This window comes from Chiloscyllium plagiosum, unplaced genomic scaffold (genome assembly GCF_037043375.1).
Source record: "Chiloscyllium plagiosum isolate Xiang-an unplaced genomic scaffold, Cpla_swu_hap1 HiC_scaffold_31, whole genome shotgun sequence".
Classification (NCBI taxonomy): Eukaryota; Metazoa; Chordata; class Chondrichthyes; order Orectolobiformes; family Hemiscylliidae; genus Chiloscyllium; species Chiloscyllium plagiosum.
The window spans coordinates 12,542,556-12,566,916 of NW_028270169.1; the positions used below are offsets into that span (position 1 = coordinate 12,542,556).

General features: G+C 42.1%; 1 protein-coding gene across 3 annotated transcripts in view; it reads left to right on the forward strand.

Annotated features, from left to right (window-relative positions):
• Positions 1-235: 235 nt before the first annotated feature.
• Positions 236-24,361, forward strand: part of LOC122563928 (multidrug and toxin extrusion protein 1-like) — a 47,265-nt gene continuing 23,139 nt past the window's right edge. Inside the window, exons 1-9 of one of the 3 annotated variants that reach the window (XM_043718193.2) lie at positions 236-430; positions 8,101-8,202; positions 10,944-11,012; positions 11,819-11,967; positions 13,699-13,741; positions 14,685-14,729; positions 18,519-18,616; positions 19,359-19,456; positions 19,650-19,763. In XM_043718193.2, the coding sequence (XP_043574128.2) occupies positions 284-430; positions 8,101-8,202; positions 10,944-11,012; positions 11,819-11,967; positions 13,699-13,741; positions 14,685-14,729; positions 18,519-18,616; positions 19,359-19,456; positions 19,650-19,763 (865 nt within the window). In that variant the 5' untranslated portion in view covers positions 236-283. The remainder of the gene's footprint in view (positions 431-8,100; positions 8,203-10,943; positions 11,013-11,818; positions 11,968-13,698; positions 13,742-14,684; positions 14,730-18,518; positions 18,617-19,358; positions 19,457-19,649; positions 19,764-24,361) is intronic. The other 2 variants (XM_087977250.1, XM_087977251.1) reach the window with 2 other exon arrangements.

Genomic DNA, 24,361 nt, shown 5'->3' on the forward strand with positions numbered 1-24,361 from the left:
TTGACCAGAGTGTGAAATATCCCTCACCTGTTAGATATCAAGAAGTAATCACCTGCGCTAGGAAATCACCAGTTTAAAATTAACATCCTTCTGCCTACAAATTGCAATCACACAAGGAATAAGAAAAACGTTCTGCTTGTGAGGAGTACGGCCCTGTGCAAAGTCCAGTTGTGGTAACTGATTTAAAATTGAAACTTTATATTAAACTGGCATAGAGATCTGAGGGAGAGAGGTGCTACAGTTGGCCGATAGCTCTCTAAGGCTCACGGAAAACTGGCAAAAAATGGCAGAATTGATGCCAGCTACCTCAAACACCATTCCCCAAGTATCTGGAATCTGTAGGAATTTATTCCTGAGGAAGATGAGGGGAACTATACCAGTGAACTTCTGGCAGGAGGCAAAAGCTCTTACACAAATTGCTGTGCCAGTGGTGAGTTTTTCCGATTTAGTTATAAGTTTGCATCTCGATTAAAAACTGCAGGAAAATATATTCACTGCAATTATGAATGCACTGTTGCTAACTGTAATAAAATCATGATGAGCAAGATTTCCTTTCTGCACACGTTCATGATAAACTGTGTTAATGGTTTTGGGATTGGGAGATAAGTACATTATTGAATGGCTTGCAAACATGAGCATTAGTGTTAATTACATATTTTTCAAACTTTCAGGCTTAATATTGAGTTCACTGTTTTCCTACTAAAGCCATTTCTCCTATTTTTGTCGACAGTAACAGTGAGGAATGATTGTACCGTTGTCATTTGCAGCTCTGCAAATGGGGTCATCAGATTGTGGGCAGCACGGTGGCACAGTGGTTAGCACTGCTGCCTCACAGCGCCAGAGACCCGGGTTCAATTCCCGCCTCAGGCGACTGTCTGTGTGGAGTTTGCACATTCTCCCCGTGTCTGCGTGGGTTTCCTCCGGGTGCTCAGGTTTCCTCCCACAGTCCAAAGATGTGCAGGTCAGGTGAATTGGCCACGCTAAATTGCCCGTAGTGTTAGGTAAGGGGTAAATGTAGGGGTATGGGTGGGTTGCGCTTCGGCGGGTCAGTGTGGACTTGTTGGGCCGAAGGGCCTGTTTCCACACTGTAATGTAATGTAATCTAATCTGCAGACCCATCTTGTATTTCCTAACTTATCTCATTACCTCCTGCCATACCTCATCCTCCTTTTAGTCATGTAACTGCCACATACTTGAAACCCTTGTTTTGTTCAATCCTCCACGAAATCCAGATAAGCTCCATTTTCCCAGACTCTGTACTTGCTTAAAAATCTGTTTGATATGTTTTTCTAGCTTTTCTTCTGATATACAGGTCTCTTTAACTCTTTTAATAAAACCAAAATGTTGCTGGAAATCTGAAACAAACACGGAGAATGCTGGAGAAACTCAGCAGGTCTAGCAGCATCTGTGGGGAGAGAAATAGAGTTAACGTTTCGAGTCCAGAATGTACTGAACAACTCTAAAGAAGAGTCATCAGACTTGAAATGCTAGCTCTGTTTCTCTTTCTATGTTTGCTGCTTGACCTTTTGAGTATTCCAACATTTTCTATTGGAAAAATATTGGAAGTCTCTTCCTAAGAACACTGTGGGTCTACCTACGCCTCACAGACTGCACTGGTTCGAGGAGGCAGCTTGGTATTACCTCCATTGTGGGAAGTTGAGGGTGGACAATAAATGCCAAGCCAGCAATGCACACATCCCATAAAAGAAGTTTATAAAGTGACTTTTATGCGTTGTCTTCCATCTGTTTTATTGAGCATGACTGACTAACAACTCAAATCAAGTTTGAGGAAAAGCACATTTCCAAATCTTGTGCCATCAGCAGGTGAAGTTTCCATTGACCAGTATTTTAATTGCATCAACATTAGGAACACTGTGGTTTACAAGTGCAGTGTAGTGGCTGTGTTCCCTCTGACATACCTTTGCTCCTTTAAGTCTTCCCACATTTGAAACATAAGATCAATATTCTGAAATTCCCTGCCTGACACTCCATTTAGTACAATCAACATAATGTCCACAGCAATTTCTGTTAAACTGTCACCAACTTTTCAGGGAATTAGGAATTGGCAATGAACACAAACTTGATAGTACAGCTATTTCCCAAGAATTAATATCATACATTCCTGGTTAACTCATTGACCATCAGTGTCAACATTCTGCTTTTATCGAAGTCTCCTTTTCTCTTCAAATTTATAGTAATTACGAAAGTGGTCTTTGTCACTAATGGTTCAGAAACCATTAATATAAAATAAAATCTTGTTTTGTCTAAAGGTTAAAATCCTAAGCATTTGCTTCAATTGCAATGCAGTGGAAATTATTACCCTGGTGTGGTGGAGTATAAAAAACAAGCATTTACTAACCATAATGTCTATTACAAATTAAAACCACTGAAGAATTGGAGTGGACAAGTATGTCAATGTTGGAAAGGTTTAATAATTGTTTATGTAGCGATTATGGGATAAAGAAGTCAAAGTATGGAAAAGTAGATTTTCTGGATGCCGTATAGTTATTATACAGTGAACAAAATAAATTAGGAATTAATGTGCTCTTTTCCAAATAACTGCAGTATTGCAAATGTCTTTGTTTTGACAAGCCAGTTTATCTATATTCTCCCCAGTCCATTGTCGTGTGGATTAAAACCTGGAATACAGGTCTCTCTAATGATATCCTCAGTGGAAGGGTCGATTCTTAAAATCAAATTTCTGCTGATTTCTTACACCACAGAAAGGTAGTCTGGTGGAGGGAGTGGGGGTGAAGAGGGACATCCTCTTCCCAGAGGACTGGCAGAGGACGCTACACCAAAAGACCATGGCAACCTGGTTGCCACATGGTCCAGTGCTGCCTGTGGAGAAACAGCCAGCAGTAGCATGAAAAGGTCGATGACCTTTCCTGTTCTAGCAAGTTAAGTGCCAGATACTTCTCGTTGCCACCTCACACTCACTCTGTCTCTGCTGCTGCACCCGCCTCCCACCAAGGCCTAGGTATTGCCACCCTCACTACTGCCTGCAACATCTTCCCTCTGGATAAAGGTTTGCTCACTGAGCTGGAAGGTTCATTTTCAGAAGTTTTGTCACCATACTAGGTAACATCATCAGTGAGCCTCTGGTGAAGCTTTGGTATTATGTCCCACTTTCTATTTATGTGTCTAGGTTTACTTGGGTTAGTGATGTCATTTCCTGTGTTGGTGAAGTCATTTGCTGTTATTTTTCTCAGAAGGTGGTAGATGGGGTTCAAATTAATGTGTTTGTTGATAGAGTTCCAGTTGGAATGCCATGCTTCTAGGGATTTGCATGCATGCTTCTGTTTGGCTTGTCCTAGGATGGATGTGTTGTCTCAGTCAAAGTGGTATCCTTCCTCATCTGAAAATTCACTAACATCTTTCCTATCTCGCTCTCATTCCCCCCAACAACCTCCCACACCACAAACCCTGCATGCCCTTTGCGTTGCCTTTTCACTCCCTCGAAACACCTCAGCACCTTTCCCCCACCTGCACCAGCGCTAATAGCCATACTGTCCACTTTCAATCTCACTCAGTTCCCCCCCCCCTCATGTGAATCCAGGAGAGGGCAGCTCACGTTGAGCGGAAGTCTCTGAATGGCTGCATTTTCTTGCAATTAGATAGCTTCACACGTGTGTGCCTTGTACTCCATATTGAACTGATATTGCTGGGTCATGCCAGCACCCTTGCATTGATGGAAAGGAAAACCTAGAAATTGCTGAAGGAACTCAGCAGGTCTGGCAGCACCTGTGAAACAAAGGACAGTTCCGAAGAAGGGTCACTGGAGTCGAAATTTCTCTCCACAGATTGTTGAGTTTCTGCTGTTTTTGTTTCAGATCTGCAGCATCTGCAGTTCTTTGTTTTTTTTTTGATTATCCTTGCATTGATCCCTGGTCAGGCAGACACACTCAACATGCTTGCACCGGCCTCCAGATTCTGGAACGTTTTTGAGCAAAGTGGACTGTTCTTCATTGGTGTTAAAGGTAAAAGTGACATTGGTGAAGTTCTACAAACTTTGCAAAGCTAAAATAAAGCAATATTTCATCAGCAAGCTGCCTTCAAATTCTGACCCAAACCTGAAAGAAATTTTCTGTCGGCAACTAATTCTCTATGTAAACTGTAATTTCAACATTTTCTAATCAACCCATTTAAAGATGGCGATGACATTTTGAATAGTTTCTTCTGTGTGCCCTCTCTGTGTGTCAAATTCAGTTTGCAAACTTATATATCTTCAAAGGCAACATATATTTACACAGCAATTTTTAAAAATCATCTTGTGTAAAATTAGCAAGTATCTCTTTGTTGCATATATTTATATGAGGGATTAGTGTATTTTATCAAGAAAGAGTTGTAATGCTAGAAACCATATTTCTTACACTTCAGAGTAAAGCATTGGGTGGGGTCTTCCTGGCCATTGATTCCCCTAGACGATGGTGTGAAAATTGAGAGAATCGCATGAGTTTGGCAGTTAAGGGATCTCTGACATCGAGAACAAATTGTCCCGTTTCCCAACTGTGAGAGACGATTTCGGTACAAACAATTGAGATGTGCATGATCCCAAAGTCTAAGGGGAATAGAGCCATAGGGGTAGGGTAAAACATGCTTCTCTATAATAAAGGACGAGGCATCTGCTGCTACGGATTGATAAGACCACTCACATAGACAGAGTAGAAAAACAAGTCCTTGACTGATAAGACTACAGGGTAGAAAAACAACTCGGGAAACGTCTGCTGCAGACTTTGTGATAAGGGATGGAAAAATACTGACTGTTTAGAATGTGAACCTCGTGACTCTTTAGAGCTATAGAGGGGAGGGACTTGTCCTGTATTTAATCAGAAACATTGTTAGCCTCGGGGCGCCTTTTTCTCAGAAGGGTGCCCAATTCTGCAGACTTGCTAATAAAACTTTGTTTTCCTGAATTTGTCTAGAGCGATTATTGAGAAGCGATTTTCGTTTCTAACACCAACCAACAGTGGAATAGTGAGATAGGAATCCTCAGTGAATGGTGAGAGACCTATTAGCATCCAATAAGACCATAAGACATAAGAGCAGACATTAGGCTATTCAGCCCTTCATGTCTGCTCCGCCATTCAATCACGGCTATTAAGTTTCTCAACCCCATTCTCCTGCTTTCTCCCTGTAGCCTTTGATCACCATTGTTACAACATCTCACTTTATTGATGTGCCCTTTAAAACCCCAACAGCAACAATGCCCAACAGAAACATCAGAGTGGTAACCTGGTAACTCCAGCTCACAGAAGAAAGTGAGGACAGCAGATGCTGTAGATCAGAGTCGAGAGTGGGCTGCTGGAAATGCACAGCAGGTCAAGCAGCATCCAAGAAGCAGGAGAGTCAATGTTTCGGGCATAAGCCCTTCATCAAGCAAACGCTCATGACTTGCTCCTCTGATCCTTTTTCTTGGATGCCAGTTACCTACATCTCAGGAACCACCCACCCACAGGTAATGCCTATATACATACACACTGTCCATCAGGACCTCGGTGGCTCTGTGGGGAAGGGGCAGTACCAATTTTGTCTGTCCCAGTGGAGCAATTTATAGGAACCATGCACGGCTGCTGAAAACTGCCATTACTGACTGAATGCCTGGCTGGGCTTCAAAGGTGGTGCTGGAAATCCTTGGAGGTATTGGCTGTGGTAAGCACTTCTACAGGTGCTGAAAGGGAAAATCCAGCAAGTGGGATGCCATTGGAATGCAATTAATAAGTATTGAGGCAGGTCTAGATTGAGAATACTCGATAGGGCTTGTGGAAAGAAATTATCCATGAAACTCACCCTAAATGACACTTAGCTGATTTCTGGTAATAATCAGCCTTAGAATAAAGTTGTCTATTATAAACAAGTAATTAATTGATTTAAGCAAGTAATTGGAATTTTTCCAGTACATGTTCAAACATTGATTATTTTGGCAGGTGTGAGATTCAAACAATGTTAAATCCCTCACTAGTGCATGTCAAATATCAAGACTTTTAACAAAACTCTGCTATACATTGAAGCTCAGTGTACAAGAACTGAGTAGCTTGAGAACACTTAACAATCTGGGACAATATGTTTAACCGATAGACAAAGTCAGATAATGAGATCACGTTTCCGAAGGATCGTCAAATGCACTTCCATTCTCAATATTCCTGGTTTGAGGAGGTAACCAGGGTATTGATGAGGATCGTGCATTACGTGGTCTACATTTACTTTAGCAAAACGTTTGATAAGGCCCCTCATGTCCAAACGGTCAAGAATGGAAAAGCCATGGGCTCAAAGGTGAAGTGGCACATTGGATCCAAAATCGGCTGAGAGGCGGGGAGTAGAGGATGATGGGAGAGGGAAGTCACCATGACTGGAAATTTGTTTCTACTGGGGTTCTGCAAGTTTCAAGGCTGGAACCCTTGAAGTTTATGGTGTCCATTAATGAGTTGGAATTAAATGTAGGGAATATGATGAAAAAGTTTGAGGATCACACAAAAATTGATACGGTTGCTAAGAGTTTAGAGGATAGCCATAAACTGCACATTGATGGACTGGTCAGCAAATGGAATTCAATCCAAAAAGGGTTTAAGTTCATGCAGTTGGGGAGGGTTAACAAGGCAAGGGATTTCACTAGGAATGGTAGGACCTTGGAAAGTACTGAAGATCTGAGGGGCTTTGGTATACACATCCACGGAGCCTTGGAGATAGCAGATTGGGTAGATAAGGTCATGATTTGGCGATACCAGTGTTGGACTGGGGTGTGCAAAGTTAAAAATCACCCAACACCAGGTTATATCCATAAGCTAGTGTTTCCAAATAAACCTGTTGGACTATAACTTGGTGCTGTGTAATAGATAAGGTGGTTTCAAAGGCATATGGAATACTTACCTGCATTAGTCAAGGCATAAATGCAACAGCAAGGAGGTTACATTAAAACAATATAATATGCAGGTTAGGCCACAACTGGGGTACCATGTGCAATTCTATCACCACACTGCGAGAAGATATGGTTGCACTAGAGAAAGCACAGAGAAAAGTTAATACGATGTTGCCTGGGTTGGAAGGACTGAGCTATGAGGCAAGATTGGATGGGCTATGATTGTTTTGCTTGGAGCAGCGAGGTTTAGAGGTGTATAAGATTATGAGGGGCAGAGATAAGGTGGACAGGAAGGCACTTTTTTCCTTTGTAGCGGTAACAATAACCAAGGGGCATGGATTTTAAGTAAGAGGTAAAAGGCTAAGAGGAGTTTTGAGGAAATTTTCTTTCAGTCAGAGGATGTTGAGTGTCTGGAATTCAATATTTGAAAGGGTAATTAAGCCAGAAACTTGAGCAGTATTTAGCTATTCACTTGTGTTGAAGTAGCCCAGTGCTGGAAAATGGGACTAATGTAGTCAGATCATTGTTGACCAACATGGACACAATGAACCAAATGGCTTCCTCCTTCTGTGCTCTAAACTTCTTTCACATACTTTATCAATTTAACAGTATGCGTTTTACGAATTCATTCTAATATCATTCAAAAATGGTTTATTTGGCCTAGCATTTGACGTCAGTGGTGGAAGAATAAGTGACACATCACTCTATATTACACTTCCAAAGGCAATTCCTAGGCCTGTCCGTGCAGTTTTCTAGTCTTCCACTGTGAGCTCAAATTCAGCTCTCTCGGTGAAGAATCTGAGGCAGGATAAGGAGCAAGAGTGCTCTTCAATCAGTCAGAGGGATGAATCCTTACAGACAGAATAGCACACTGTAGTAAATGGGAAATAAAAGTTACATTTAAATCATTTCACATAAAGGTTGGGTTATATACATGGGATTGAGAAATACATTAGCAAGTACAGAAAATTATTTAAACATTTCTCGTTTTTACAACCACAACTTTCTTCCAAATGAATGAGGTCCCACATTTGTAAAACAATTTTATTTTCAGGGCCAGAGGGGCTGTTTAACTATTATGATGACTTGTAATTCTGCTAAAAGCTTAGTCACTCTTGATTGAACAGGGGTTAAGTATTCTATTAACCTCAAGTGAGGTAATATACCTACTCGACTTCACCATGATAATAATTGTTTTCAGTGAAAGCATTGATTAGCTTAATTCAAATTTCCTTTGTTAACAGTTTTTGGGTCAGCTGATGATGTTTCTCACAAGTATTGTCAGTGCTATATTCTGCGGGCACTTAGGAAAAATTGAATTGGATGCAGTTTCACTTGCTACAGCGGTAAGTTTATTCATAAAATGAACTGGGTTGTTTTGCAATTAATTAATTATTGATGACCACATCAATTCTTCTGAAATGACACCACCTTGGTCACAGGGCCATGAATCACCACAGTTCAAAGGAATGAGTTACTTATTTGCGAGCAGAGAATGAGTAGGTACTCTGACCTGTCAGCTGCTTATAGTGTGGATGATGAGAGAGGCAAAGATTGATTTTCTTTTTCTTTTTTCATTCATGGAATGAAGGCATCGCTGACCAGGCAGTTTTTATTGCCTATCCCTAACTGCAAGCAAGAATTAAGAGCTGTGGTCTGGAGTCACACGTAGGCCAGACCAGGTCAGGATGATAGACTCTTTCCCTGAAGCATATCGTTGAACCAAGTTAAAAATCACACAACGCCAGGTTATAGTCCAACAGGTTTAATTGGGAGCACTAGCTTTCGAAGTGCTGCTCCTTCACAACCACCTGATGAAGGAGCGTCGCTCCGAAAGCTAGTGCTCCCAATTAAACCTGTTGGACTATAACCTGGCATTGTGTGATTTTTAACTTTGTCCACCCCAGTCCAACACCGGCATCTCAAATCATCATTGAACCAGGTGGACTTTTCCTGACAATCGACAATGGATTCATGGTCATCATTAAACTCTTAATTTCAGATTCTCTTTTCCCCATTACATTCCAATTCCACCATCTGCCATGTCAGAATTCCAACCCAGCTCCCCAGGTTATTATCTAGGTCTCTGGATTACATAGAACGTAGAACATCAAACAGAGAACATTACAGTGCAGTACAGGCCCTCAATGTTGCACAACCTGTGAACCAATCTGAAGCCCATCTAACCTACACTATTCCACTATTGCCCATATGTTTATCCAATGACCATTTAGATGCCTAAAGTTGACGAGTCTACTATTGTTGCAGGCAGAGCATTCCACGCCCTCACCACTCTGAGTAAAGAATCTCCCCTGACATCTATTCTGTATCTGTCACCCCTCAATTTAAAGCTATTGATTGCTTTTAATTGACACATGGCTAGAATTGAACCCTGGCCCCTGGCACTGTGAGGCAGCAGTGCTAACTGCTGGGTTTGATTCTAGCCTCGAGTGACTGTCTATGTAGAGTTTGCATATTCTCCCCGTGTCTGCATAGGTTTCCTCTGGGTGTTCCGGTTTCCTCCCACAATCCAAAGATGTGTAGGTCAGGTGAATTGCCATGCTAAATTGCCCGTAGTGTTCAGGGATGTGTAGGATATTTGCATTAGTCAGGCGAAATGTGAAGTAACAGGGTAGGGGAATGGGTCTGGGTGGGTTACTCTTCAGAGGGTTGGTGTGGACTTATTGGGCCAAAGGGCCTGTTTCCATACTGCAGGGAATAAAAAAATTGAGGGAATTAACACTCCAGTAATAATACCATGAGGCCAACTCCTCCTTCTTAATTATCAAATGGTCCTCCAACATTTGCAATCCCTGTCCCACCTTTTGAATTTTCCATTGTGCCTCTCCACTTTCTTCCCCTTTAAAATCCTCCCTAAAATGCATCCCTTTGAACAAGCCTCAAGTAATCCTATTGGAAAACTTCTCCTTTGGCTCAGCCTTCATTTTGCACCCACCTGTGAGAAGTCCATTGGGTTTTCTGTTCTAAGTGAAAGGTGCCATATAAATGCAAGATTTTGTTCTTGTTAGCATTATCTGGAAGCACAAATGAAGGCTGGTCATTTACAGAGGGTGTATTGGACCAGACCAACCCCCCTCAAAACACTTTAAGAAGGTAACCTAGGCACTAACGTTTTCTTATTTAAAGACAGATGTGAAGTGCTTTATTTCAGATGCAATTTAACTGGTCAAACAATTCGACCTATAGCAAAACACAATTTATTCAAACATTACAGTAAAATACAATAAAAGAATGAAGAACTTAGAATAACTTAACTGTATTGGAAAACTCATCAGAATAATAGATACAGTAACTATTACTAATTAACTGTTCCAATATAGTAACATCTCATAAATACATCCCTTGGTAAAAAGGCAAGTTCAGAAAATAGATTTGTTTCACAGGTAGCCCAGCAGCAGAGCGAAACCTCAGTTTCTAACTGAGAGTCAAGAGAGGGGAAAGTTAGCTCCTATTTCTTCAAAACTCCAGCTGCTTCTGCTGAGCGTAAAAGAAACCCCAGAACTCCTGGTCAGTGACAGCTGACCACATCCATTCAGTATGCTTCTATTGTTTTAACTTTTAAAAAAATCCCAAGGCCTCACAAGCTATTTACTTCAATGGCTTTGCAAGTGCACACCTCAGTCTGTAAGCCTCTGTTTAAAAAAACACAGAATAAAACAATCTCTTAAAGCCATAGCATTGTCCCATGGGTCCCGAAGAGCTGCTGAGTCCCGTGTGATTGTACCCTCATAATGTTTAGCACCTACAGGAAAGTAGGGGAGCAACATGGACAGATTTGGAGGTTAGGTTGTAAGGAAAAAATATCATAGTTAAGATTACCTCTACTTTTTAGAGGGCGCAGGCTCTGAGGCCCAAGTGTGGAAGTGGTTTCCTAAGGTCAATGGTATGATTGACAAATGGAATGCCAATCACCACGCACACAACATCGGAATGGCCGCACACATGTACAACTGCACAGCTTAGAGGGAACAGATTATGATTGACCATAATGATATTTTGCTTATTTTATTGTGGCATCTTCTCCTACATTACTCAATTTCCTACTTTCTTCTTTCCCATTATACAGTTCATCAATGTATCAGGAATCTCTGTAGGTACTGGTTTGTCGTTAGCTTGTGACACACTCATGTCCCAGGTAAGTGCAAGTATAATTCAGCCAGTATAATTTCTGGTGAAGGCTTCCAATAACAAACAGACAAGATTACTTTGTTGTAACAGATTGGGATCAAATCTCTCTGTTCATTCTTTACACAACCATTTTGAACTTGTGTTACCCTCTGGTACTCTCTTTCACTCCTTAAGAATATTTCATTTGTTTGAATAACTCTACCAGCTCTCATCTTTACTGAACATGATCAAAATATTGTAAGCTGTCTACACTAAGGTGCAGGTTAAGTTTAGTTTTAACACTAAGGTGTTAAAAGATCTGCAGATGTCCTTTATGTTTCTGCATTCAGGGCTTGAAACTTAGAAATGTATACACTGACCAAGAATAATACTACGCAGTAAGAGGGTGCAGAGTTACAATTGGTAAATGTAATAATTTTACTTGTTGTAGTAGGAAATGGGCAGCATAGCGGCTTAGTAGTTAGCACTATTGCCTCACAGCATCAGGGACCCAGGTTCGATTCCAGCCTCGGGTGACTATCTGTATGGAGTTTGCACGTTCTCCCTCTGTCTGTGCAGGTTTCCTCTGGGTGCTCCCGTTTCCTCCCACAGTCCAAAGATGTGTAGGTTAGGTGGACTGGCCATGCTAAATCGTCCATCGTGTCCAGGGATGTATAGACTAGTTGGATTAGCCAGGGGAAGTGCAGAGTTATAAGGATTGGGTGGGATGCTGTTTGGAGGGTCAGTATGGCCTGCTTCCACATTGCAAAGATTCTATGAAAAAGTTTCTGTTTGTCATGTATCACAAATGTTAAATTATCTTCCTTTTTCCAGACGTATGGCAGTAAGAATCTGAAACGAATTGGAGTGATTCTCCAAAGAGGGATTCTCATTCTCCTGATCGCCTGCTTTCCCTGCTGGGCTCTCTTCATCAACACTGAGGACATCCTGTTAGTCTTCAAGCAGTCTCCTGAGGTGGCCAAGTAAGAGTCCTCATACTTTTTTGTGAAACAGGTGGCATTTAGCACTAAACATGTTGAAGTGATGAACTCTCCTGATGGAGCTGCACAATTGCAGAATGTGGAAAGGTTGAGTTTAAGGTCTAATCTCACACATTTTTCATGTACTCAAGTTATAAACAAGGACCTTCCCCTGAACCCACTATTCCTCGCCGTGCATCATTGACTTGTGAAACATCATTAACTGGAGGGTTACAGAGGAGATTCACTGGGTTGATCCAGAGTTGAGGAGGTTGGCTTATAAAAAGAGACTGCGTAGACTGGGATTATATTCATTGAATTCAGAAGAATGAGAGGGGATCTTATTGAAACATATACAATAATGAAGGGAATAGATAAAATAAAGTGGATAGGATGTTTCTACTGGCCGGTGAAACTAGGACTAAGGGCATAGCCTCAAAATTTAGGACTGAATTGAGAAGAAAATTCTTCACCCAGAGGATTGTAAATCTATGGAATTCCCTGCCCAGTGAAGCAGTTGACATCACTTCAGTAAATGTTTTTGAAGCTAAGGTAGATTTTTTTTGAACAATAAAGGAATTAAGGTGAGAGGGCGGGTAAGTGGAGCTGAGGCCACAAAAAGATCAGCTATAATGTTATTGAATGGCAGAGTAGGCTCAAGGGGCCAGATGGCCTACTCCTGCTCCTAGTCCTTATGTTCTAATGACTGACTGGTTGCAATTTCAGCACCTTTTCTCATTTCTAAATTGTTCTTTATCTGATTGGCAGAATGTAACAGATGGAGTCTCACATGGCTATATTATGGGATCTCAACTTCTTACAAAATATGTTAATTTTCTTAGACAAGGGTGTGTCAGATACAACTGGAGACATTCTGAAATTGTGTAAAAAATAGGAAAGCATGAGGGACAAACCAATTGCAGATGAATACAGATAGGTTGAGTGAGTGAGTGAGCAAGTAGGCATGTGGAACTTTTTAAATATGCATTCACAAAATGAGGACATCACTGGTTAGGCCAGCATTTATTGCCCATCCCTGATTATCCAGAGGAGTCAATCACATTGCCGTGGGTCTGGAGTCACATGTAGGCCAGACCCTGGTAAGGATGGCAGTTTTCTTCCCTAAAGGACATTAGTGAGCCAGATGGGTTGGAAACATAATACACGAAAACTGTAAAATTCATCAATTTGAGCTTAAATCAAGAATGATTGCAGAATTCCAAAATGAGAAGAATTTAGATGTACCACTGCATGATTCATAAAAAGGTTAGTGTGCAGCTAGAACAAGTAATTAAATAAGGCTAATGGAATATTATCATTTGTTGTGAGAGAAGCATAACAGTTGGGCTAGAGGTATGTTTCGTTTATCTCTAGGATGACCCTTTCTCTCAGGTGTGCTATTTTCCAGCCAACCTGTTCAGGAATATTGTGGTACACCTCTGGAGCAGATGGGTCTTGAACTCTCCTGACTCAAACTGAACACTGAAGCTCCATTTTCTCCAAATTATTTTTACTTTTCTCATGGCTTTGACCTGACCAGTCCCACCGAACACAATTATAACCAAAAACATGTACAGTTTCAAAGCAGGACTGACCCACAACCTTCCACTCCCAGATCGGCAATCATTGTGGTTTCAACATATTGCATGTCCCCTTTTGTGTTTGTATTTGTTCATTAATTCTTGTCTTGAACAGTTTTTCTGCTTTTAACAACCTTTCCTATTTCTCCAACAGGTTAACAAATTTGTATGTGCTGATATTTATTCCTGCCCTCCCTGTGAGTAAAGTATTATCACACACTCATTATTACAACAAAATCCCATTGATGCTGGTAATCCATGAATGCAGGATGCTGTTTGCTGAAACAGAATCAATGGAGCAGAATTCCACAGGGTGACCTTTAAAAAGAGTTAATGGGACCTGGATAGGAATCTCAACCCCCATTTCTGACCAATCACATGTTTTGCCCCGTTGGGGGTGGGAGGGGAGGGGTGGGTGGGGGAGGAAAGTGTGTAAGACATGACTCCAACCTGCTGAATCCAAACTCAGTGCTGAGTTCAAATAAACCCCATTCTCACAGGAGCAAGAGACTTAGCGCAGTTTAGATGTAGGACTGAGTTATTTTTCAATACTTCATAATCTTGACTTGATTAAGCAAATGGGAAATTAAATTGTATTTTTTTCGATTGTGGATAATTGCAAATATTCTATTGTGCTGGGTGATGGCATGAGTTGGAACGTGGTCAGGAGGAAAGTAGGTAGAATGTTGCGGGATATTGAGGTTTGGGCTACACTGTTTAAAGAAAACAACCCAGCTGGGCCTTTTAAACAGATCATCAGCCCCTGTGGCAATCTCCAAGATGAATCTGGGGTATGTGGACCCTAGTCCAACCTGAACCTCTAACTTCCCATACTCTCATCTCGCCCAAAACAAATTGAAAATGAGGTGCACTGAGCTGAGGAAGTACCTGATTCCAGCCAACAATCTGAAGAGTGAAAATCTGGACCAAAATGTTTTGGGTCAGCCAATTCTAGTCACTATAACAGATTATCTTGCTTTGATGTCTGTGGGATCTTGCTGTGTGAAAATTGATTGCAGTATTTCCTGTACAATTCCAAAGATCTTAATTATCTGTAAGGCCCTTTGAGACATTCTGAAATTGTGACAGTTTCTATGTGGAATCTAAGTCCACCTTTTTTCCCCCATTTTGTTTTCTCAGGCAGTGTTCCTTTATCAATTACAGATCCGATACCTTCAAAATCAGGTAAACAATGAGTGCTACATTTTACATGTTAAATATTTTGTTTTCAAATCAATGTTTAACATGCATGCTCGATTTTTAAGGACATAGCTATTAGACAGGGTCTGCAGCAGGGATTCACAACAAGGAAAATCATACTTGACCTCACCCTCACCCATCTGTCCATGAGTGACCACTGCGCAATCCTTATGGAGACAAAGTCCTGTTTTCACATTCAGTATACCTTTCATTGAGTTGTTTGACACTACGACTCTGATAAATGGGATAGATTTTGTAAAGATCTACCAACTCAAGACTGGGCATCCATGAGACACTGTGGGCCATCAGCAACAGCAGACATGTATTCAAAGACAATCTGCAACTGCATAGCCTGGAATATCCCCCACTCTAGATTTACCATCAGACCAAGGGATCAACCCTGGTTCAATGTAGAGTGCAGCAGGGCATGCCCGAAGCAGCACCAGACACACCTAAAAATGAGGTGTCAACCTGATGAAGCTACAACACGGGACTATTTACGTGTCAAACAGCATAAACAGCAAGTGATAGACAGACAATGCCACAACCTACTGATCAGATCTAAACCAAACAAACTGGAAATGCTGGAAACCTGAAACAAAAACAGAAACTGCTGGACAATCTCAGCAGGTCTGGTAGCATCTGCAAAGGAAAAGCAGAGATAACATTTCAGGTCCAGTGACCATTCTTCAGATGTAAGCTCTGCAGTCCTGCCACTCGTGAATTATGGTATGAATGACTAAACAACTCACTGGGGAGGGAGGATTCACAAATATCCCCAATCTTAATATTGGAAGAGCCCAGCACATCTGGGTGGCACAGTGGCTCAGTGGTCAGTACTGCTGCCTTGCAATGGCAGGGACCCGGGTTCGATTCCAGCCTTGGGTGACTGTCTGTGTGGAGTTTGCACATTCTCCCTGCGTCTGCGTGGGTTTCCTCCGGGTGCTCCGGTTTCCTCCAAAAATGTGCAGGTTAAGTGAATTGGCCAGGCTAAATTGCCCACAGCAACAGGTGCATTAGTAGGGAGTAGGTGAATGGATTTGGGTGGGTTACTTTTCGGAGGGTCAGTGTGGACTTGTTGGACTGAAGGGCTTGTTTTCGCACTGTAGGTAATCATCTAATGATAAGGCTGAGGCTTTCACAGCAATCTTCAGCCAGAAGTGCCAAGTAGAAGGTAGCCAGCATTACCTCGTCTGGAGCCAGTTTGATTCTTTCTTTATGAAATCAAGAAATGGCAAGTGGTATTGGATACTGCAAAGGCTACAGGCCCTGACACCATTCTGTCAATACTACTGAAGAGCTGTGCTCCAGAACTTGCGGCTCCCCTAGCCAAGCTGTTCCAGTGCAGTTACAACACTGGCATGTCCTTGACAATGTGGAAGATTTCCCATCTAAGTCCTGTACACAAAAAGCAGGACAAATCAAACCCGGCCAAATACCGCCCAATCAGTCTACTCTACATCATGAGTAAAGTGATGGAAGGTGTCATCAACAGTGCGATCAGTGCTACCCGCTCAGCAATAACCTGCTCAGTGACACCCCCCAGTTTGGGTTCTGCCAGGGCCACTCAGCTCCTGGCCTCAGTACAGCCTGGGTTCAAACATGGACAAAAGAGCTGAATTCCAGAGGGGAGGGTGAGAGTGACTGCCCTTAACATCAAAGCTGCATTCAACCATGGGTGGCATCAAGGAGCCCGAGCAAAATTGGAGTCAATAGAAATTGGGTGCAAACTCTCTGCTAGTTGGAATCATTCATAGCACACAGGAAGATGGTTGTTGTTATTGGAGGTCAGTCATCTCAGCTCCAGGACATCTCTGTAGGGATTCCTCAGGGCAGTATTCTAGGCCCAATCATCTTCAGCTTCTTATCAATGACCTTCCCTCCTTTATAAGGTCAGAAATGGGGATGTTCGCTGATGATTGTACAATGTTCAGTACTGTTTACAGCTCCTCAGATACTTAAGCAGTCCATGTTCAAACGCAACAACATCCAGGCTTGAGATGACAATTGGCATACAGTATTCACACTGGACAAGTGACAGGCATTTCCATCAAGGAAGAATCTAACCTTCACCTCTTATCATTCAATGGTATCATTGTTATTGAATCTCTCATTATCAACATCCTGGGGTTTGCCATAAGGGCTAGCTATATATAAACTGTGGCTACAAAAGCAGGTCAGCGACTACGAATCCTGCAAAACGTAACTCAATTCCGGATTCCCATAAAATCTGTCCACTATCTACAAGGCACAAGTCAGGAATGTGATGGAATACTCCCCAATTGCCTGGATGAGTGCAGCTTCAATAACACTCAAGGACATCATCGAGGACAAAGCAGCCCGCTTGACTGGTACCATATCTATTTCTTCTCCTGTTTCTTATGTTCTTATGATCTTATCTTTTGGATGCATCTACCACAACAGATGGCTGCAAAGGATCTCATAAAACGTTCACCAGAAAGAGCAAGAGATCTCCTGGGGCATTGGTCCATACTTATCCTTCAACTAATGTCCCCAAAGAAGGGATTAGTTGTTTAATCGCTCCATGCAATTCGGAGAATCCTGATACTCAATTAAATACATAGTACCTCTAAGAGTAGAGGGGTGTTGAAATGTATAAGCTATCAGATTCAAAGCAATCATTAACATTGTTTAGAAGATTTCTTTTTTGGTAAATTATTTAGACGTCACAATCATAACATACATGTCCCAACAGGTTCAAGAACAGCTTCTTCCCAACTATTATTAGACTGCTGAATGGACCTTTCTAATTTCAATTCTGGATTAGTGGTGCTGGAAGGGCACAGCAGTTCAGGCAGCGTCTGAGGAGCAGTAAAATCGACATTTCGGGCAAAAGCCCTTCATCAGGAATAAAGGCAGAGAGCCTGAAGCGTGGAGAGATAAGCTAGAGGAGGGTGGGGGTGGGAAGAAAGTAGCGTAGAGTACAATAGGTGAGTGGGGGAGGGGATGAAGGTGATAGGTCGGGGGCCCCAAACGGCGATTTTACTGCTCCTCGGATGCTGCCTGAACTGCTGTGCTCTTCCAGCACCACTAATCCAGAATTTGATTTCCAGTATCTGCAGTCATTGTTTTTACCTTTCTAATTTCAAATCTAATGTTGACCTTGCGTTTGAGCATCTTTTGTGCAGCCATAGCCTTGTATGTCTCGCTCTATCCAAACACCTTATAATCCATATATCCTCGTATGTTATGATCTGCCTGCATTGCCTGTAAAACAAAATTTTTCACTGTACTCATATACATGTGACAACATTAAATCAAATCATAAGTTGGAATGACCAATTGGAAATTTAACTTCCTATTGATGGCATGAATACTGTATTAAGAAATCGAATTGGAACTGTGCTGGACTGGTGTCAATATGTTGGATTGAGCTGCTCTCGAAACTGACCCACCCAGCTTTCCATCTCCATAAACATTGAACTTCCTTCACCTCATTCGTACGTTAAAGAGCTATTGTTTCCCGCCTTTAGAATCAAAGAAGCATTGAATAGAGTAGTCCATGTCGAGCCTTTCGAAGAGTAATCCACTCACTGGCTCTTTCCAGGTATCCATGCAGTTACTAATCTCCTTCAAGTATTCATTCAGCTTTTGTTTGAAGATCACTACCACTCTACCAGGCAGTGCTTTCCAGATGTTAATCTCTTGTTGTGTAAGAATGATTTCCCTCTATGTGGTGTCTCCGATTTTGTCAATCATCTGAATGAATCCTTCAGCTCCTGAAAAATCTGATTTGTTTTGTTCTTGTTCTAGGGGATCACAATGCCACAGGTTTTCGCTGGTGCATTTGTCAATGTTCTCAATGTTGTAATAAATTATCTGTTGTTGAATATATTTTCTTTGGGAGTAGGGTAAGTAGCAAATATTTTTCTTTTTATTTGAATTAAAGTGTATGACCATGACCATCTGATCTGTGATCTCTCTGCAATGCAGCTTATCCTTGCTTGCTTGCATAAAGGTAAGGTTGGGAGTGGTGGTGAGCTGATGAGTGGCTGAGGTTTCTACAGTCTTGTCACTGAGTTTCCAAGTAAATGCAGCCTCAATACCGAGCGACAGAACGTGTGTCTGTTTTGGATTATAGATCCATTTTGTGAAAGCTGGTTGAAGGTTTGATCCAATGCAGCACATGGACCCAGTTACACAAAAGCAAAGTATTGCGTATGCTAGAAATCCGAAATAAAATCAGAACGTGCTGGAGAAAAATTAGCAGGTCTAGCAGCTTCTGTGTAAAGAGAAACATTGTTAATGTTTGGAGTTCAATCTGACTCTTTTCCTGGACCGAAAAGGGACTGGAAAATGATTTTTTTAATGTTGTTGACATTGGGGGGGGGGGGGGGGGGGGTTGGGTTGAGGAGCCAGTGGAGCAGATGGTGAAGATGCTCAGAATGAAAGACCGAGGGAGTGCTAATGGCAGTAAAGGGAAGATTAATATATCAAATGGGTATAAATATTAGGTGTGAAAAGGAGAAAGTGGATCTATTCTGCTGACACCAAACTCAACAAGATAGAAAGTAGGTAAGGCTAGGAGAGGGATTGTAGGAAAAATGGAGGTCGTTTGAAGTTAACTTTAAGTTTTGAATTGCTATTTTCTAGGGGTTCTGCAGCTGCCAACGTTGTCTCTCAGTACTGCCAAGTTATTTTTCTGTTCATATACATTCGATGGAGAAAGTTGCACGTCAACACTTGGGCAGGTAATTTACAGTTTATCTGTGATTAATGCTTGTTTCTGTAAATGACTCCTAATCATTTGCTTTGCACTTTTCTAGTTTCTACCCTCTCCCACACACCTCTCCACACGGTGTCCTTTTGCTCCGAAATGTTGTTGTTATTCTCATGTTTCCTATACTCACACCATTAACTCCATTGATTTATTGTTCTATACAGCATGGTCCACTGACTGCATGCAGGAATGGGGCCTCTTTGTGTGGTTGGCAATTCCAAGCATGCTGATGTTATGCATTGAATGGTGGAGTTATGAAGTTGGAGCTTTCCTAGCAGGTGAATATAGTGAAACATTTTACACCATGTGGACATTCACAAAGGCAACTCAGCACCACCTTCAAGGGGAACTAGGGATTGTAATAAATGCTGGACCAGCCAATGAGACCCACATCCCATGAGTGAATTCAAAAAAACTCCTCCTGTCAATCTGTTATATTCGTGTGTATCTTGCACCAGCCAACTGTACTTCAGGCTAAAAGGCTCCTTATTTCTAGTGTTGACTCAGTTGTGCCCATCTGTATAGGTACAACAGCTTGGTGTGGATCTGGATTCAGGCCAGTCAGTGAGGCAGCTTCCTTTGTCCACAGAGTGAAAAGTCATATGACACCAGGTTATAGTCCAACAAGTTCATTTGGAAATACAAGTTTTCGGACAGCTGTTCCTTCGTTAGGTAACTAGTGGGGTAGGATCATAGGACACAGAATTTATAGCAAAAGATCAGAGGGTCATGCACTGATGCGAGATTTGTTGGACTATAGCCTGGTGTTGTGTTATTTTTAACTTTGTCTACCCCAGTCCAACACTAGTAACTCCACATCATGACTCTTCCTCCAGACATGAGTTCCGACGAAGGGTCACTGGACCCGAAACATTAGCTCTGATTTCTCTCCACAGATGCTGCCAGACCTGCTGAGCTTTTCCAGCAATTTTTGATTTTTGTTTCTGATTTCCAGAATCCCTAGTTCTTTCAGGTTTTATTTACTATTGCATTCATTCAAGTATAGCCTAGGACAAGAATGTAAGGAATTAAACACTAGCTAAATATGCCAAAACCGGGGCACCACAGCACACAGACTCTACAAGATAAAGTACACAGAAAGACTCCAAAATGGAATTCACTGCTGGGCTGGTGTGTGGTGTGGTCAGCCATCTCAAAGATGTGCTCAGAGCTCTGTTGACAGACTGACTGGCTGAGCTGGACCCGGAAGTGAAGGGTTCCTGAGTGACCAATGTCATTGTGAGCATTGCAATGAAGACTTTCTTTTTTTTTTGGTGCTCATGTTTTGAAAGAATCATGTGAAAAATGATTGTGAATATCTGGATTGTTTTTCTATAATAAGGATCATTGAAAGGTCAGTTTGGATATAGAGTCATAGAGATGTACAGCACAGAAACAGACCATTCATTCCAACTTGTCCATGCCGATCAGAGATGTCAACCTAATCCAATCCCATTTGCCAGCACCCGGCCCATATCCCTCTAAACCCTTCCTATTCATATACCTATCCAAATGCCTTTTAAATGCTGTAATTGTACCAGCCTCTACCACTTTCTCCGGCAGTTCATTTCATACACGCGCCACCCTCTGTGTGAAAAGGTTGCCCCTTAGTTCCCTTTTAAATTTTTCCCCTCTCACCTTAAACCTATGACCTCTAGTTCTGGACTCCCCCGCCCCAGGGAAAAGACCTTGTCTAGTTATCCTGTCCATGACCCTCATGATTTTATAAACCTCTATAAGGTCACCTCTCACCCTCTGATGCTCCAGGGAAAACAGCCCCAGCTTATTCAGCCTCTCCCTATAGCTCAAACTCTCCAACCCTGGCAACATCCTTGTAAATCTTTTCTGAACTCTTTCAAGTTTCACAACATCATTCCTGTAGGAGGGAGACCAGAAGTGAATTCCAAATGGGACCTAACCAATGTCCTGTACAGCTGCAATATAACCTCCCAACTCCTGTACTCAATACTCTGACCAATAAAGAAAAGCATACTAAAAGCTTTCTTCACTATCCTATCTACCTATGACTCCACTTTCAAGGAGCTATGAACCTGCACTCTAAGGTCTCTTTATTCAGTAACACTCCCCAGGACCATACACTTAAACGTATAAGTCCCGCCCTGATTTGCCTTTCCAACATGCAGCACCTCACATTTATCTAAATTAAACTCTATCTGCCACTCTTCAGCCCATGACCCATCTGATCAAGATCCTGTTGTACTCTGAGGTAATCTTCTTCACTGTCCACTACACCTCCAATTTTGGTGTCATCTGCAAACTTATTAACTATACTTAGATTAGATTAGATTACTTACAGTGTGGAAACAGGCCCTTCGGCCCAACAAGTCCACACTGACCCGCCGAAGCGCAACCCACCCATACCCCTACATTTACCCCTTTAACCTAACACTATGGGCAATTTAGCGTGGCCAATTCACCTGACCCTGCACATCTTTGGACTGTGGGAGGAAACCGGAGCACCCGGAGGAAACCCACGCAGACACGGGGAGAACGTGCAAACTCCACACAGTCAGTCGCCTGAGTCGGGAATTGAACCCGGGTCTCTGGCGCTGTGAGGCAGCAGTGCTAACCACTGTGCCACCGTGCCGCCCACTATGTCATACCTGCTATGTTCACATCCAAATCATTTATATAAATGATGAAAAGCAGTGGACCCAGCACCAATCTACTGGTGTGAGAGCATTTTCTTAAAATGACACCATGGAGGGTGCCACCTGCTTGCTTGGACTCGCTTCTCAGAAATGTCCTACCTGTGATTTTACTGGGTCCAGTTTGGACATTGTTTTGGACATCAATATTTAGACACTTACTGGGTCAGCAGCTCCCATCTGGGGACTCCCAGCCAAGAGCTGCTCCTCTAGGTTTCAACGTTGGAGGAATTGCCCACAGATGGTCATCAGAGGCATGTTAACTTTCACTGCGCCTGGTGGATAAAGTAATGCAGTCGTGCAAAGTAGTCCTCCTCTTCCCTTAGGACTGCCAGTCTGGTCCAAAGTTGCCAACTTGGTCAGAGCAATGTGCACAGCCCAGAGGAAGATGCAGTACATAGTCTGCATGAATGTTTGTGAAGTAAGTGTCATCACCTTCTCTCTGCTACCTCATGCTCACTCTGTACCTGCTACTGCACCCACCTCCCACCAAGCCTGATGTTCACCATTGCCTCCAATACATTCCCTCACTTAGCCCTCACCCTCCCCAAGCACCTCACATGATCAGAAACGAAAACTGAAATTGCTGGAAACCGTCAGCAGGTCTGGCAGAATGGATGTTCAGCAAATGTAGCCACACACAAATGGTATTTGAATTGTGTTGTCCAATGCTGGGGCAGAGAGGGCCCAGACAAGGTGCCCAGTGTGATGCTTCTACACTGACTATGCCCTGGTTTTGACATCTATTGCTCTGGCCTTTCGTTGCTCATGCAGTAACAGATTGAGAGAACCTCTCCCCACCTCCATGTTATCCAAGAAAGGCAGCATTGCATTATGGGATGGTGGTGTAGGTGTTCTATGATACAAAGTGTAAAGTGAGCAACTCCTGAACCTCATGCAGGCTATGGGACCTTAGAAGGCAATTATCACTTTGTCAACTAGAGTGAATCTTCCCTGGTCTCAAGACATTGCTTGAGTCACATGGCTGTTAGTAGTCTGTAAAGACTAAAAAGAAAAACTGAAACAAATGGTAGATGCTGGAAATCAGAACCAAAATACAGAATTTGATGAAAAAACTCAGCAGGTCTAGCAGCACCTGAGGAGAGAAATCAAAGTTAACATTTCAGCTGCAGTGACCCTTCTTCAGATTTCTAATGATGTCCCCAAGAGTGTTTGGGCCAGGATTTTACATCATGGCAAAGTCACCAAAATGATACCAGACCAGGGGGCTGCTGTCTCATTAGAGAGTAATAGTTTAACCTGAGAGTCATCCATGCCTCAGGTAAGGGGTGAGGTTAAGAAGGAAAGACCTTCATGGTGACCTCAGCCAGTGTGGGAGTGAACCCGCAGTACTGATTTTACCCCGTATTGGAAACTAGCCATCCAGCCAACTGAGCTTACCACTTGTCAACACATCAGGTCAATACGCAAGGATTTGTAATTACAGGAGTCTTTCATTTATGCTGTGTGCGTCTTTCTTTGGGATTATTGCTCTGTGATGGGTCCCACATGGTGTTCACCCTGAGATATTGGTGACTGCTGTCCACAATGGAAGCTTGGAGATATCATTTGTGCACTAGAAATGTTGGTGCTCACTCTGACTTCCGTGTTGGGAATTGTTGCCATCCAGTGAGTGGGAGAATGGGAACTGCATCTCAATGAGGCGAGATTTGGTACTAATATCATCCAAATTAGTTTCAATAGATCCCTCACCAGTCCCTATTGAGATTCTCAAATTGTCATTTCATAACTTGGTTGTAGCATGGAACTTTATTTTCTTGACATCAAGAATCTCATTTTTCGAGTTTCGTCATGTTTTCCCATCTGACTTGCTATTATTCATCATGGGCTGGAAAGATTCTGGCCTTTGTGTACATTAAAGAGTCTTCATTGATGATTTCTTTTTTCCTCTAAGTCGAATGTAGAGAAAGCAGACAATTGACTATTTCAGGAATGAGGAAAAACAATGTATAATTAAGTATATTGTCACATGTACTCAGGTACAGGAGTACAGTGTTGAGCCTCATGGCCCTATCTTAGATACAGTAGAGAAACAAAGAGAAAAAAATACACTACATTATAGTGATTCATCATATAAGTTAGAAAACGAGAAATAAAGTTAAAAGGATAAACATTACAGTCAGATAAATAGATTGTTGTGATCTTGGAGTGATTAGATGAGACAGTGCATTCCTCTCATCTTGATT